Source organism: Physella acuta, unplaced genomic scaffold, assembly GCF_028476545.2.
Source record: "Physella acuta isolate Inbredline_101_S28 unplaced genomic scaffold, ASM2847654v3 ptg000265l, whole genome shotgun sequence".
Taxonomy (NCBI): domain Eukaryota; kingdom Metazoa; phylum Mollusca; class Gastropoda; family Physidae; genus Physella; species Physella acuta.
The window spans coordinates 1,178,600-1,197,292 of NW_026731784.1; the positions used below are offsets into that span (position 1 = coordinate 1,178,600).

General features: G+C 33.2%; 1 protein-coding gene across 1 annotated transcript; it reads left to right on the forward strand.

Annotated features, from left to right (window-relative positions):
* Positions 1–778: 778 nt before the first annotated feature.
* Positions 779–18,693, forward strand: LOC131939162 (putative uncharacterized protein DDB_G0290521). The gene is made up of 3 exons (XM_059297361.1): positions 779–884; positions 3,279–3,577; positions 18,526–18,693. Exons 1-3 carry the CDS (start codon positions 779–781, stop codon positions 18,691–18,693), a joined length of 573 nt encoding a protein of 190 aa, XP_059153344.1.

Sequence of the window (18,693 nt, forward strand, 5' to 3'; positions counted from 1 at the left end):
TGTTTTTTTTTTAAATTTTCTTTTTATACACAGTTTGACAAATTAATAATAAACCATGGGTGATTAAAAAACCGTAAAAACGGACTAAAATTTATCAGCTGACTGTGATTGTGAGGTATGTTTCACCAGATGATGAGCTACCTGTTACATGGTTTTTTTTTAAACTTCTCTAGACATGGATATACCCCCCCCCCCCATGGACCCCAAAAATGACTACCATTTTTACGTTAAGCTACAGCTATTGACTTGTGTCGATATTATTTAGAGCTTAAACATGAAACACTTAAGTCTGGCAGCCTCTAGAACAACAATGTATATCATTGTGATGAGAATTGCCTGTAGAATTTAGTTATGAATTTTATTTTCGCGCTAAAGTAATGTATAATAATCTGGAACGCAGTAGGCCAAGGGAAAGTTGGCCAAGGTTAGATCAGTTAAGGAGTGTCGAATGGGAGGGGTGGGCTAGGTGGGTAGGCCTTTGTTGTCTAATATGATTGTAGTGCAACCGGAAAGCGTCTAGAAATTAATTAAAAACAAACAAACAAAGGAATTGATTGTTATTCGCATTGAGTTTCTATAATGTGTATGTTTTTACTACTTCAAACCATTTGAAATTCAATTCACTGATGGCGGATGAAACAAGGTAATTGAAAACTACTTAATTTTTAAAAAGATAAGTAAACTGAAAATGATAAAGATGGCAGAGGGAGGAGGGGGGGGGGGGGTTAGAACCTTTAAAATGACAATCCTTTACGTTAAGTTACAGCTATTGACGACGATGGACTTGTGTCGCTATCATTCAGTGCTTAAACAACAAACATTCAGGGTAGCAATAGCCGAAGGGAAAGCTGAACAAGGTTATCAGTTAAGGGGTGTAAAAGGGGGTGAGGGTGGGGTGAATATTGGTACGTGTCGATTATAAAATACTACCGGATACGCATCTGGCAGGAAAGCTTAGGCTTGACCCACAATTGTTGACACAAAACTTCGTGTTGGTAGGATAGAAAAACTGCGTATTTGGTTATTAAATATAAATGTAGAACCAGGAACCTACACTACAGTAGTCAATTTAGACAGAAAATAGGACCAATAGTAATTTATTTTCTTATTCATATTGTCGTGTTTTAATGTGTATCTTTTAACTACTTCAAGCAATTTAAATTCATCGATTGTATTACATTTTTTTAAGTTTCCAAATTTTAAGTAACTACCATTATCGAAATAAAGTTTTTTTGAAAAAAGCTTACATATTATTGACTGTTTATGCTGCTTATAAACATATTCCTTAAGGAGCTGAATGTTACATATTAAGTCTTTTCTATTCTGGTAAATGAAAACGTGAGCTCATGTCTCAAGAAATTTCAAAATGGTCAACATACAAAGAGCTGTGTGTCAAGGGTGAACTTTCTGGTGTGTAAGGTATAGGCATAGAGAAGGGGGACGATCTAAACTCGACATTGTTAAAGCTGATTCAACTATCTGGTGTTTTAGGTATAGACATAGAGAAGGTGGACGATCTAAACTCGACATTGTTAAAAGTTGATTCAACTATCTGGTGTGTTAGGTATAGGCATAGAGAAGGTGGTCGATCTAAACTCGACATTGTTAAAGCTGATTCAACTATCTGGTGTGTTAGGTATAGGCATAGAGAAGGTGGACGACCTATACTCGACTTTGTTAAAGCTGATTCAACTATCAGGTGTGTTAGGTATAGACATAGAGAAGGTAGACGATCTAAACTCGACATTGTTAAAGCTGATTTACCAAATTGGTGTCATCATCATTCTCCTCGTCGTCCACCATCACAAAAATTACCGTTATTTTACCACCAAGATTTTCATCATTATAGTTAGGGCTATGAGATGGTCTGCTTCTGTGGTTTGGTGTTCTACAATCATGTAAAGCCTGCCACTACCGTGTAAAACCTGCCATTACCATGAAAAGCCTTCCTCTATTATAAACAGCCAATACACATCACAATAATACAGATTATAATCGCTCGACAAATGGATGTGCAATAGATACATACGTTGTAGGTGCGGGGTGATTGGTAAATGGGCGATATATACATGAGTGGCCAATGCCGGCTGCATACAACACAGACACACATTATAAAACTAACACTGCCTTTTAAACTCTTGTATCAGATATATGCTAGTCCCGCTGTAGACTGAAAGCAATTAAAACACATTTAAGACACATGGAAAACACATTTAAGACACAATTAAGGCACGTTGGAAACGCATTACAACATTTTGAGCATACGATATATTAAACATATACATGATTTTAACGTGTTTTTAAAACACAATTGTATTAATGTAATAGTTTATACATTTTCTATGAGATTATTTAAGGAAAATGGCAAGCTGCTATAACTTTCCACGCCTCTGGCCAGGTACATGTAGTATTTTAATTCAATTATGAAATAAAAGTTGACATGCCGTGGATAAATAACGTGATGAATCTGATACAGTGTTATATTCAGTGAAAATATTTATATCTATATTAAGTAGATACGCAATTAGGTTAGAGACTTGTAATTTTAAAATTGCAATAAAAATGAATGTTTCCAAAATACTACAGGTCTTAATCCAAAAACATTTCAAGGGCAATAACTTTAAAAATAACTTTAACAAATATTGCTATCATTACATTTTCTTTTTAAATACTAAATAGGGGCTGATAGTCGCTTACATTTAAAAACGCTAAATACCATATTGATAGACGTAAACAGATATTTTTATTGTTCTTGTATATGTCTTAAAAAATAGGTGACTAGATTAATTACAAAACAGTGGCTAAACGTTATACATTTATCAAAGAAAACTGATTAGGTCGGTATAAAAATTACTCTTCTCTCCGATTCAAGGTGCATTGTCTTAAATACTTTTCTTCTTTATGTCAAATGAAATGGTTAGTTTTAATTTGCTGGGTCACCTTTTAGTGTAAGGAAAAAATTATTTTTTGGACGGACACATTTGAATTTTTTGTCAACTGTATTAAATGATACCGTCAGTTATCAAGTACCAATTTAGTTTGAACACATTTATGAAATTGAAATGAATTTAAACTAGTAACCGCAGCTTCACTAAATACACCGACAACCCAACAACCATCCCATACTACATTCAATTAAATTACAAAAATAAATCACTGAACATCCTTATAGCAATTTCTGGAAGAAGGCAAGCATGCCAATTCTGCTCCTCAACTCTTCATTGGACAAACCAATGCCAAACTTTCACCACAGAGTTAACTGTCAGCACAAAATACAGTACCACCTGCTGCTCAAGCTCCATCATCAAGCAACTCTCCAACCAAGGACGCAGCAAAAGACCCAGAGACAACGCCCAAAAAGCAACCTTCAGCACAAGAACCAGCGCCACCCGCCCAGCAAGCTCCAACACCGAGCAGCCAACAAGCAAATACAACTAAGAATGCAACGAAGCCTTCGACAAGGGAAACAACTACACCTCCAAAAGAGACAACAAGTAACCCAAACAACCTCAGCCCGGATTTAGATATGGACACTACTACAGTTTCAAAAAGGAAAAAGGAAGAAAGCCCCACAGAGGCAAAGAAAACAACAATGAATCTAAAAATCTAAAAATTAATTTATGACAAAACACAATGCAGGTTTTACACCCAGTTATGCAGATCATCTAGGGAAGTGGAAATACACGAACGTGAAGAACATGTGGATTTCCTAATATGTGACGTCTGTGATGGCTTCGCTGTGCACCCAGACATATACACGCATTATACACAAAATCATCCAGACGTAACAATGTATACCTGTTACACTTGCAGTCTACTCCTCCCATTAGAGGGTATGAGGGCACACACGAAAAACCACAACCCGCCACCTAAATAATTTCGCTCATCAGAAAGCTTCGAAGGAACTTTAAGTTATTATTAACCCAATACAATTTTAAGTTAAAGCGTTTTGTACAGAGTTGAATTTGAACATTGTAATTCATGTTTCATAAGCAAAGAAAGCAGTTAACAAGCTATTTGGAAAAATTGCATATTGTTATTTAAGCTCTCTTGTAAACGTTTTGTATTAGCTATAATATAGAACGTGTATAATATGTATCATATGTTTCATATCAACCTACTCTTGCTGTAAACACTGGCTTGAATGGGAAGCAGCAAGAGAGGAACATTATTAAACATATAAAATATATATATATATATATATATATATATATATATATATATATATATATATATATATATATATATATATATATATATATATATATATATATATATATATATATATATATATATATATATATATATATATTTACATAACATGTTGTCTACACTCGACACATAACCTGTTGTCTACACTCGACACATAACCTGTTGTCTACACTCGACACATAACCTGTTGTCTACACTTGACACATAATATGTTGTCTACATTTGGTTCTTTGCTTCAGTTTCCTTTAAAGCAGCTCCTTTCTTTTTACCACCATCAAAGATCTAGATCTATTATCAAATTATTAAATCTAGATATCTAGAGACTATATAATCTATTAATCTACTCCAGCCCATGACTAGATCTAGATCTATGTGATTTCGGATTACCAGTGGTTTGAATATTAGATTTATAGATATAGACGGCTAGGTTACCACCATAGCCATTGCCCGGCTAGCAATACTAATAATACTATAATACATAGACTCATTCTATATAAACATATCAACTAAACCTTAAAATGCCAATTATTAATAATACATGCGATGGCTACGGTTCAATCAAATATGTCAAAAAGAGAAAGACACATGAACACGATTTTAAAATATGCAGCTAATGCTATCTAAAAGCCGGCTAATTCCACTTCATATTACTGGACTATTGGGATACAAGTGACAACAGATGGAGAATGTGATTAACAAACTCTCTAACGACCCAAAGCTTTCACGTGCCACTGTTGTTACTCGAGACTCAGCTGATTTGATGTATCTAAACTAGTGTGATATTTTAGCGGGACCAACATTTATTTCCTCAATGTCTAGACATCAAGCTGACCATCTAGATTGTGCCAATGTCTAGACATCAAGTTGACCATCTGAATGGTGCCAATGTCTAGACATCAAGCTGACCATCTGAATGGTGCCAATGTCTGGACATCAAGTTGACCATCTGAATGGTGCCAATGTCTAGACATCATGCTGACCATCTGGATAGTGCCAATGTTACAGAGCTAACATCAAAATGTACACACCCTTACGTCATAACTGTTTGGTGTCGACATTTTGCTTTAGCTAAACAGTATTTTAAATACCGATGTAAAAAAGTAATGTTACTCTACACCGACATACATTTTATTAACATGAAACATGCTAGTTGGCGTTAGGAAAACGAATACAGATGGTACCACAACGCACACCTTTTGGCGTCCTTGGTTACGGAGGTTAGTTGTAAGTGTTTTGGGTCGCTAGAGAGTTCGTTGCTGACAGTGGTATGAAGCAGGAATGTTTAAGGCACCGTTTTGTTGAATTGTTTGGTTGCTTATATCAGGTGATTTATGCATTAGACACCACAAACTTCGATTTATTCTCATAGAGAAATCAGAACCAAATGATAGCCTAATTAATAACTAACCCTGCTCTGGTACTTTGAAAAAAATCACGTGTTGGGTACCATGGGGTCAGTGTGGTTTAGGGTGAAAGACCAGAATAACACTTCTTTATAATTGTATGTGGCTTACCTTAACAGAATACGATATGACAATATGTTAGCTGGTCCAAATAAATATTGCACAATTGCATGAGTGAGTTTTAGGTTATTTCAACCCCTGTCAGAAAATGTTATTGCTGGCATTTATTGCGTACTTGCTTGGTATATTCTTCGGACAGAAAAAGTATTGCAAGCATAAAAGACTACACATTGATTCCTGGGTACCAGGGTACGGCTAGACAAGATTTAGTATCGGGAAATACTTTCTGCAAAAAAATATTTTTTTTTTATTTATTTATTTATTTTTACTTTCTCGTATATACGTAGTATAGAGAAAGTCTTGTAATCGTGCAAAAAAAAAAAAATCGAGATTTTTGCAAATCTCGACGTTTTACATCTCACTGATACGGAAAAACATAATTTTGCAATCGTGTCCGTATGTCTGTGTGTCTGTGTGTGTGTGTGTGTGTGTGTCCGTGTGTAAACACGATAACTTGAGTACCGTTACAGCTAGGTTGATGAAATTTCATATACAAGTTTTTTATCAAAATCGTAGATCCGTTTCAACTTTTGAGCGATTTCGGATAACCGGAACTGGTACTTTTTCTACTTTGAATTTTTCAAAAGCCTATAACTTGAGTACTATTTCAGATAGATAGATGAAATTTGATATGTTAGTAAAAGATCTAATTCTCTACCTTCTGTCAAATTTTGAGAATTTTTCGTTGACCGGAAGTACTTATTTACGCTACTTCCGATTTCTCAAAAAACTAATGTAAATTTTAAAAGTACTAATAATATTGCGCACTATTATGCGCTTTTTTATTCGCGTTCACTTGGTGTGCAATTAATTTGTCTACGAGATTTTATTCTATTTTTAAAACTTTAAGTATTTAAAATGGATTAAAAATCATGTCTATAGCCCGAGTTCCCATCCCCTGTTATTTTATATAAGAATATTCGAGAAAGTTTAGGGGAGATCACTCTCGGTTTATTTATTATAATAAGAAATTTGTATAACAAGTACATGTTAATAGAGTAGCATCAAAATGTATGTTTCATATTTTAAAGCAAACTGTGTGCAAGTAGGCTACTGTTTCACATTATATAACTATAGACAATTATAATTTTAAAAAGAAAGAAATTTGCTTAATAATTCGTCAATTTTCGAAATTAATTTTTTTTAACATTCCCTGCGTTTTGTACCTTTTACATTAAACGTGGATTTTTTCCATGAACTTGATAGTGATGATTATGCACGTTTGTTAATGTTTTCTCCCTTGAATAGTTTAAATTAAAGCAAAGGCAACTGTTGAGCACATTTCGTTTTGTTTCAAAAATGGATTTTAAAAAGTACATAACTACGGCAATTATAAACTGACAATTTTAATTTTAAATTTTTAAATCGTTTAGTTTTGTTAACAAATTGATATTAAAAAGTACATAACTACGGCAATTCTAAACTGACAATTTTAATTTAAACTTATTTAATCGTTTACTTTTATTTTAAAAATTGATATAAAAAGTACATACCTACGGTAATTCTAAACTGATTGACCATATTTATTTAATCGTTTACTTTAAATACAACACTATATACACTGTAGGATTTACGTATCAGCTAAACAGGCATTATTTTAGTTTCCCAACTTTCTTTGGGGCCCAAAAACGACTCAATAATTGACGGCCTAAAAATGACCAGCTGACTGTGATTGTGAGGTATGTTTCACCAGATGATGAGCTAACTGTTACAAGTTTCTTTTTTTTTAACTTCCCTAGACATGGGTAGCTACACGGGGGAATGTTATGTTTGGTATAGGTTGTGTACAACTACCTTTATAATGTGGAGAAAATATGTTTTAGTAAGTGTTGGATGATATTGCTGCCTGTGCCACTATTCTCTACATGATGGCTAATGATTTTAATGCAATTCACTTTGTTAAAATTAATATAATCTAAAAGTCCTACACTCAAAGATCACATTGTGTCGATTAAAACAGCGAATTAACCAACAACTGTTGGTTCAAACTATTTAATGAATTATTTCGGTGTATCGGTTTCGTTCAGCAAAATAAATGAATAAACACAACTTAATTATGCGATTGTATTTATGTTTTGTTTGTTTGAAAGTCAAAGTCTTGAAGTAAAAACATTAAATAATTTATTTTTAAAATGTTTTTTTTTTCTGCTTTCGATCACTACAAAATGTAAGAACAAACAAAACTATTTATTTGAATTTGTTTATTCCACAAATATTACACTCAATATTTCACTAAACGTTGGAGCTTTCTTTCATGTATCATGATTCAGAAAGTCAATATTTTTTTAAAAACAAATATCGTATCTGTGCCTTAAACACAGACACCCTTTCCACGCCTTTTCAGAAAAACGTGGGGCGCCGAAGTAAAAGTTATATTACTATTGATTAGATAATACTATTGACTTTTATTAGGGAGCTTGTAGAGAGTCAACAGTATTAGAAACTGTAAGAAAATCACGGCGCCCCACGTTTTTGATCGCTTATAGTAGAGTGATCGCTTGCATTATTGTGATGTATAGCATTTATTTTCTACTTTTCAGTTCAATCAGAAAACGTGGGTTTTTTTAAACTTTTTTAATGATTATTATTTTCTACTTTTTAGTCTTTGTCTGTTTGTTTGCATTTAAATCTTGCTATCGATTTTATCTTTTCACTTTTTTTGGGTAAACGAAGACAACTCGTAAAAAGACAACTCGTAAAAAACACGTTGTGTGAATACATTACTGGCTAGAACACATAGATTTGAACCCGTGTCGAGTGGGATAGCAATCGTGTGCCCAACCACTCGACCATATCGTCTCTCCCATACTGTCCACCAGTTGTTACGGTTGTTTGTACACAAATTACAGTTACTGGGTTATGTCCCTTTTTCCCCACGTTTTTACTACAACGAGCCGACCCGCGGCGTATCATACGCTGCTATTTAGTTGATTTATTTTCTACTTTCAGTAATTCATAATTTGTAATTTCGACAGTACCAATGCTGCCACTGAAAATATTTGCTTTAAAACACTAACCCCCCTCCTTTCCCCTAACTCCGACCCTACACCCCCCCCCCCCCCGTGAAAACAGCCTCCTCTTAGTTACCTCCTGTAAGTTTAAAGTCGGTTCAAACTTAATTATCTGCCCCTAATAGCCGTCACTAAACCTGGCCGTACGGTTTGTAAACATTAACGTGACTACAGCTCAGCAGACCATGTGGGGGTGGGGTAGGGTGGTAGTGATAGTGATAGTGATAGAGAGAAAGAGAGGGGACTGTAAGGGGGCGCTTACCATGTGGGGGTGGGGTAAGGTGGTAGTGATAGTGATAGAGAGAAAGAGAGGGGACTGTAAGGGGGCGCTTGCAGCTTGTTTTCTAACGGCTCGCAGAGGAGAATTATATATACGAGCCGACCCGCAGCGTATCATACGCCGCTATTTAGTTGTTTTATTTTCTACTTTTCAGTAATTCATAATTTGTGAATTCGACAGTACCAATGCTGCCACTGAAAATATTTGCTTTAAAACACTAACCCCCCCCCCCCTTTCCCCTAACCCCGACCCTACACCCCCCCCCCCCCCCCCCGTGAAAGCAGCCTCCTCTTAGTTATTTCTTAGTTACCTCCTGTAAGTTTAAAATCGAACTAAATTATCTGCCCCTTATAGAAACCCGGCTCTACGGCTCTACGATTTGTAAACATTTAGCTTTGTAAACATTTAGCGTGACCACAACTCACCAGACAATGTGGGGGTGGGTTGGGGGTGGTAGTGATAGTGATAGTGATAGAGAGAAAGAGAGGGGACTGCAAGGAGGCGCTTGCAGCTTGTTTTCTAACGGCTCCCAGAAGAGAATCATATATATAGATAGATAGATTATATAGCGGTCTAAAATGCTCAATAAAATGTTTCCATGGATCAATTTAGTAATAATAACAATTGAATATTCTATTGTCATCCAAAACAAAGCTTTCCTGAAAATTTCAGCGCGCTAGCTAACTGGGAAGTGCCAGAAATTTCGATCGCAAGATTTGATTGGAAAGACAGAGACGAAAGCAAGTTAAAGAAAACGTGGGAAAATAATAAACATTTTAAAAGTTATTGAAAGTGATTATATTTCCTGAAAAATGCCGATAAGATTGAAAACATTACATGCATCCAAAATCGATTTGAAACACACGCGATACAATTGCTTTCGTCATCTGTGTACGTATGTAAAACAAAATGGCTAAAGCTTACCCAGTCCACACGTGTCACATGTCATCAACCAATACCACCCCGCCCCTCTGATGCTAACGTTCACAAAAACTGAGTAGACAACTCAAACATTTCATCCAATAAACTAATTGAATAGCATGCTTGGTGTACTTGACTGATGGAGATATGGGGACTATGGTGTATGGGGGTCCTGAGGTTCGAGGTCAGGAAGGTTTTTTTTTTTTAATACTTAACAAAGGGAACATTAACACTCCGTACGTTCTATTGCTTAATCTGAATTTATCGCATTTTTTTATTAAACAAGTATAAAAGAAATGCACTGTTTTTATTAGCATGCTTTTATTACTGATTGGTTAATGTATTTATATCTTGATAATTACAAACAGCGGTCCACCCAAACAACAGACTAGGTTTACATATATAATTCATTTTCACGTTTAGATTGATTTAGATTAAAAGTGTATGATAGACACATTAATCTGGTATATGTCAGGTCATCTGATAATGTGTTATCTCAAGAAACAGTTGATCTCTACTTCATCTGCCACATCTCATGCAGGTTTGTTACTTCGAATGGAAGAAAAAGTTATTTGCAATTTGTTATTGTAAAAACATCACCAACTGGTAGATAGTGACACTTTAAAATAAGATTTCTTTCAAGTACTAAATTTTAAAACATATTAATACCGCTAATCATTTTAAATTATGAGTCTATGAGTCAATTTTTTTTTTTTTATATCTTGCAAAAAATCAGTATTTGTTTTTTACAATACACTTTTTAAATATTTAATATTATGAAAGAAAAACAAATGTTTTAATTAGCTTTCACTGTTGTACTGTTTTTTGTTGTTATTTTTTTTTTTTTGACTAATGGAATTCTTACAAATTATTTCCCTTAACGTATGTTTAAAGCAATAGGAAGTGATAACAAAAATCGTTTGTTTAAATACATGCACATTTTTAATACATTATTAACACAATAAAAGGATTCAACAATGTAATCTCAGCATTTACATCGTAGCTGTGTTTTAGGTAATTTTGCAGCTACAAAATCTTAATTAGTTACTTATATTATTCTTTTTTATTTTTATTTTCAAATGTATTTCAGTAATAGTTATTAGTCCACACCACTTAACCCAAATCAAAACAAAAAAGTTATTCGCCAGGTGTTAATTTTACATGCATTTATAAGCCAGGTTCGATTTGTAAAAAACATTGTATAATCCAGGTTCCATGTGTACATACATGTATAAGTCAGGTTCTATTTGTACAACTATATTAGCGTATACCCTGTCTCCACAGAATAACCAATTACTAATTAATACATTATTTAAAATAATCGGGCTTAAAATGTTGTAATACGAGTTGTGTTTTATTATAGTGTTTAAATAAACCATTGGCCAAATCAAATAATATTCTTTGACACATACACAACACATGGTAGACACGTACTATTTAAAACACAAATTATGCATGATAAGACAAATGCATTTAAAACATAATATTTTTACGTTCTGGTGCACTAATTAGAAAACGCTTCAAAATTAATTGTATGAATAAGAGGTTATCTAAACATGTGGATTACTAACGTGATAAATATCATACAGCGTTACATTCAGTTAACATATCCCAATATTAAGTGAATACGTAAGTAATATTGCAACACAGATAAATGTTTCCAAATGTCTAGTCTTTTCAAAAACATTTTAAGGGCGATAACTTAAAAAATTAACTTCATGATATTTTGATAGCATTCATTTTTTTTTCTTTTATAACAAAAAGGGCCAATAATTGCACGCAATTAAATTATCTATATAATATATTGATACTAGCAAACATCATTTATCTTTTTTATTATATATGTCTTAAAAAGCGGTGAATACATCAATTACTGAAACTGTGGCAAAGCGTTATACATCTATCAAAGACAACCGATCAGGTCGTTTTTTTTGACGATACGATTTCGCCATTGTATTGCCGTCAACAATATATTCATTCTGTCAGCTGTAGTTTTTAGATTCATTTTGTGGGGGTGGGTGGGGGTGGGGGGGGGGGGACATTTTAGTTTGATAAGAAATACATTTTTTGGACTTAACACATTTTTTTGTAACTGTACTACATGATACTTTCAGTTATGCAAGTACCAGTAAAGTTTGAACACAGTCATCAAATTTAGTCATCTGAATTATGATAAATTAAGATAGCTCCAACGTTTAGTGAAATATTGAGTTCAATATTTGTTGAGTAGGCCTACTTAATTTCATTAACATTTTTTGTTTCTTCTTACATTTTGTAATTGCTGGAAAGTATTTTTTTTCCTCCTCTCTGGCCAGGTACTTGTAGGATTTCAATCCAATTATGAAATAACAGTTGACTTGACGTGGATTACTAACATGATAAATCTGATACAGTGTTACATTCAGTGAAAATATCCAAATATTAAGTAAATACGCAATTAATATTGCAATAAAGAATTTTTTTTTCCCAATATCTAGTCACTAGTCATTTGAAAATATTTTAAGGGCGATAACTTAAAAATTAACCTGATGATATTTTAATATCATTCGATTTTTTTTTTCTTTTATAACAAAAAGGGCCAATAATTGCACATAATTAAATTATCAAGATACTATATTGATAATAGCAAACATCATTTATCTTTTTATTATATATGTCTTAAAAAAGTGGTGAATAAATTAATTACTGAAACCGTGGCAAAGCGTTATACATCTATCAAAGACAACCAATCAGGTCAGATGATAAGACTATTGATATACTTTTTCGTTTCACCGTAAAAAAATATCATCTTCTTGTCAGATGTAATTTTTAGATTCATTTTGTGGGGGAACATTTTAGTTTGTTGTAAAATACATTTTCTGGACTTACACATTTTTTAAAACTGTACTAAATGATACATTCAGTTATGCAAGTATCAGTAAAGTTTGAACACAGTCATCAAATTTAGTCATCAGAATTATGATAAATTAAGATAGCTTCAACGTTTAGTGAAATAATGAGTTCAATATTTGTTAAGTAGGCCTACTTAATTTCATTAACAATTTTTGTTTCTTCTTACATTTTGTAATTGCTCGAAAGTATTTTTTTTTTTGCCTCGCTTACGATGTAAAAATTAATCATTACAAAATGTGATTGAGAGAAAAGTTAGACGGATCATTGATATGAACAATGATATGATTCAAAAATTTAGTGGGAAAATCTATAGTTGCTCATCAAACGTTCGAGATTTACAGTATCACTGAAAGGTAAATACGTCATACATTTATTTAGGTATACTCGTAATGTCTAGGCATCGAACAAACTATAAGTAACTCTACCATAATCGTTTTGCTAACTCTATCATATATTTAGGTGTAAAAAAAGAAATTTAAAAACTAAAACTGTTGTGTAAAAAAATTATAAAGTGTGCATTCTATCATGTATATAAATATCTTCCTAACAATAATAAAACGCACTATATAGTAACAAACCAAACAATATAATCACATATTCTATTTAAGTGCTACAACATTTTATGCACCATTAACATGTAAACATACTAATTTATTTCTAATCAGAGTTTCTTTCCAAACGAAATGAAATTTATATAATTTATATAGAAAATATATACTTTTAACAGTGTTCGCCCCCCCCCCCCCGAAGAAAGTTTACCGCCCCCCCCCCCCCCCCCGAAAATTTCAAGTGCCCCCCCCCCCCCCCCCCCCGGAGAAAAAAGTCTGGAAGAAGCACTTTTTCTAATGAACATATTTCAAATCAAATTCAAACTCAGTATAAAATATAACATTGGACCACTACTACATACATTTTCGTAACAAATTATGTGGGTCGGCGTATAGATACATTACGTGACTGGAAACAAGTGTATGTCCTTTAATTAAATACATCATACAAAAAGGACTTCCATAATGTTATTGAGTTTGTAAATATTTTGTTATGGACAGGGGTGTCAGTGGGAATAAGCTCCCACTGTCTATGCAATCATATTTTTTTCTTGTTATAAGCTTTATATTACTGCAAGAAACAGTGATTTTATTTAGAGACAATATTCCTGTTTTACTGGTCTAATTAAAACAATTTTAATTACTGATTGGTTAATTAATATTGAACTCTATAATTATAAATAAAACATATGGTTTACATATATAATTCAATTTCACGTTTCATATGACTTGTTTTTGTTTAAGGATGGCTTGATGACATAATATGGCATTTGTCAGGTCACCAAATAAAGTGTTATTTTAAGCAGTTGACATGGAACATTACTATAAGTTTATTTTATGCCAACTCGGTTTTATATATGTGGAGAGCCGAGCCCAGGACAGAGGAAATCTCTTGCAAGGAGGGGCGACAGGAAAACCTAACCTAACCTAATAAAAATGAATGATTCTAATATACTACCGTCTTATTTCATAACATTTCAAAGGCGATACTTAAAAGTTATTTCAACTGCACTTGATGCCATTGAATTTTATTTTTATATACTGCAAAAGGCCGATATTTGCAAACTATTAAATTATCAAGAAAATATATTGATACACGGAAACAGATTTAATTTTGTTCATATATGTGTCTTAAAATAAGTGGTGACTAAATTAATCGTAAAAACAGTGGCCAAGAATTATACATTTATCAAAGACAACAGATTAGGTCTGTTCAATTGACGATGAGACTTGCGTCCTAGTATGTTAACGTCAAATTTTGTCACAGAAAGAAAGAAATATATGTGGACGATAGAAATAATGGATTTTAAAAACATATCAATCATACCTAACGTAGCTGGTTATCTAGCAGAACAACAAAGAAAAGTACGGGTGATGTTTCCACTGAATGGGGACTCAAGAGTTATACAACAAAAAATATGGCATCAGGTCTAAGGATTCTGGAGTTTGTAAGACACCATATCTTTTGAAAAGGAGATGAGAAACTACGGTTGTATGAAAATTCCCTGTCCGACTTTGAGCATAAAATCACCCCCCCCCCCTCCCCTCTCTGGCTGAGCTTGGTGTTTATGTTGTCCAGCAATACCCAGATCCGAAACAAGCCATATAATTTCTTGAGAAAATGAAAGAGAAAGTTAAAACCAGTGAAGAAGTCAAATGTTTTGTGTATGACTACAATGGGTAAAATGTATCTCCGGAATAAAGAATTCCCTCCAGTGAAGACCCTAATGGAAGAGTGAGAGAAGATTTTAAATGAAATAGATGGAGTGACCACAGTACATTGAAGCTTCTATTAACTAACGAGCAACTTTCATAAACTAAAGGGCTGTACCGTTGTCTACCCTTGGCGTTGAAATATCCCTGTCTGTTTATATTAGGTTAGGTATTGTGGCTTATGATGTTCTTGAGTCCACCCGTATATAATGGGTACCTGACTTAAGTTAGAGAAACAAAGGTGGCTGAGCATAATGTTGATCACATTATCCCCTTGTTGGCCGAAGTTATAAAAACAGAGGGACGCTACTGCATCTATTACATGTGTCTTAGGCACAAATTGTAACATTGGATGCTGAATAATAATAAATCGATAGCTTAAGTAATACTATAAGAAAGTATTTAATCAACAATCGTTTAGACATATATAACTCAGAACCTTACACGAAGACCAATAGATGTATGTAAGAGATGGTGTATGTAGGAGATGTTTAATGTAGGAGAGGGTTTATGTAGGAGATGTTTAATGTAGGGGATTGGCTTATGTAGAAGAGGTTTAATGTAGGAGATGGGCTTATGTAGGAGAGGTTTAATGTAGTAGGTAGGCTTATGTAGAAGAGGTTTAATGTAGGAGACTGGCTTATGTAGGAGAGGTTTAATGTAGGAGAGGGGTTATGTAGTTGAGAACTTTATGTAGGGAATGGTTGATGATGGAGAGGGGTGTATGTAGAAGAAATGATTATGTAGGAGATGAGTTTATGTATGAGAAGGTTAACATAAGAGATGGTTTATATAGGAGAGGCGTTTATGTAGGAGGGAGTTTATGTAGGAGGGAGTTTATTTATGAGAGGAGTTTATGTAGGAGATGAGATTATGTACGAGATGAGTTATTATAGGAGATGGTTTATATAGGAGATGAGTTTATGTAGGAGAGGTTTTTATGTACTTTTCTCTGACAGAATAAAATATACACTTTAGCGTAACATGGGGTACATTATTAAAGTTTAAACAGTAAAATATACGGGTGTGTACTTATCTCTCTACTCAGATTTGAAAATGTATGTTGAATGTATTCAAGTTTGTCGTTTGTATATTTTTGTATGATACATCATCTAGTTAGAGAACATAGTCTATCCTAACTCTGTGGAATGTGCATGTTTGACAATGGAAGTTTGACTTAAAGGGGAAGTAGAGTTTCCTTTCAAACCTGACGGTCGATGGGGCAAGTGAAGTAGGGTTCACTTGTTTCTGTGACCTCTAAAAGGGACGCAACTCTAAAAACACAAAACTGTTTTAAATATACGCGTTACTAATTGTGTAGAACACGCATTCGCTAAATAGAGCTATCAATTTCATCCATTAAATATCTTCTCATAAAAAAGAAATAGTTCTTTTACATGGCAACTTTGAATGCATTCAAATAAAACTTCAAAACTAAATAATATGAATTAATTAAACCGAAATGTTCATTTGTGTTTAAAACATGATTATTATAAAGTCACTGTTTTTATTGTTTATATCAACATTAAACATATAGGTAGCTCACGATTTCCAAGCTACTTGTTATAACAACATAAAATGTGTTTGTTCCTTTATAATGTATTTTTCATTGGAAAAATACAAAATGTGAGTGACTGATACAATATATTTCAACAGCTTATATTACAACATATTGTATATACGTACACATGCTGTTATTACAAGACTTGTTCGTGTTACATACAACTATCTTATCATCAACTACAACATTATAAAATCTTCTTTCAGATTTCTATAACTCAGACGACACGTTATGTGCATATATCATTTTAGTCTGTCAGAATTTAGCGTTTTTTAACGACATTTCTGATTGACTGATAGTAGTAATGGGCTAGAAGTAGATTGGATTTTTTAAAGATTTTATCAGCAACTGTAACGGTTATGTAAATTAGTATTTGTCATATTATTTCAATGCTTACCTAATTAAAAAAAAAACAATCAGCAAGTTGACCGACCTGATGGTGACGATGTAACAGATGTAACATCAACATTTACTAAATGAACCTCTACTAGAGGGTTTACCTTCCAGTATATCACACGATCCTGACAACGTCTATGTGAGACCCTTGCCAGACATATGCTGGGCAAGTTATGTGGAACATACCTACTCGACACATTTTGCAATATTTCGTAACACTCCAGTGTATATTTTAAAGTCCCGGCGCAATTAGGTATGGTTTTACTGTATAAATGCCGTATAACATATCATAGCTAGTGCTATATTTTATTACGTATCCTTTTTCTATATTTCAAATATGGTTACATCTTATTATATGACATTTAAATGTATCAAATATAGTTACATTTTATTATATGGACATTAACATATTTCATATTTCACTGTTTTATTTTACAATTAAAAGCATCATTTACCTTTCAGATCAGACTGACCAACTCTTGGTCAGCTGACCGTCCCACGTGACAGGTCAGTTCGTTGTACTGTTATTATATTGTTTCTGCTTGATCAATAAGATTTTACTAAATTATTCATAAACGAGTACGAAATGGAATCAAGGCATTGGTTGAATGGGTTGGATCCTTATTTTAAAAAAGACGATATGCATTTAAGTCACAGTTTTTTTTATTATATAACCTAATACTTTTTTATATAAAAATTTAGCTTTTTTGCTTAATTGTTTAATATTTTCTAAAACATGTTAATTTTACATATTTTTTATTAGTAATATGCCTATTTCTAAGGAATATGTTATTAAAGTTTTTTATAATAGATAGCTCTATTAGTTTGCTTGATTGGTCTCCCTTTACCTTTCCTATGTAATAAGAAATGGCTATCGTAATATGTATTTTAAGTTTTAAGAAAAGGCATTTAGTTTTAGACTAGACATTATCTAAACTGTCTGAGAACTCTCACCAATACAGAATAAAACTTGTAATTTCCAGATAAAACAGTATGTGATATGTATAATGTTAAAAGTGTTAAATGTTTGTTTGTTTTTGTTTTACTGTGAAATATATAACAATGCTGAAGAAGGAGTTTGTCTTATTCGGGCACGTCTTACGAAAACGGGGTTCGATCAAGTCCATTGAGAAGAGAATTAGCTCAGGTTAAGCTGCAACCTTTTTTTTTTTGCTGAACTCAAAAAGGGAACAACGATCGTGACAGAAGTAAATTAAGAGTCAATTAAACCAAAGTTGATGTAGTAAAGTCTATAGTTATACATCAAACGTCACATATTTACAGTATCTGTGATTGTTATTATGCCAGTGATATATTTATACATAGCCGTATTGGCTAGACCTCGTTCAAACTATAAATGACCATACCATAAACGTATTGTTAACTTTAACATATACGTTTATAAATACAAGTTTAAATATTAAAACACTTTTATCAATCATCACAGTAGTTACATCGTCACCATCAGAAACAGAAACAATCAAAGCAAGACAGGCAACAGAAGCGAGATAAATCTTTTATTGCACCAGAAGAATCCACTGACCCAGCAAAGAAAAAGGCCAAGGTGGAGACTGATTCCAAGGTTGATTTAAAGAAATTGAAGCAGAAATTAGGAAAAATCTCTAAGAAAGCGTGA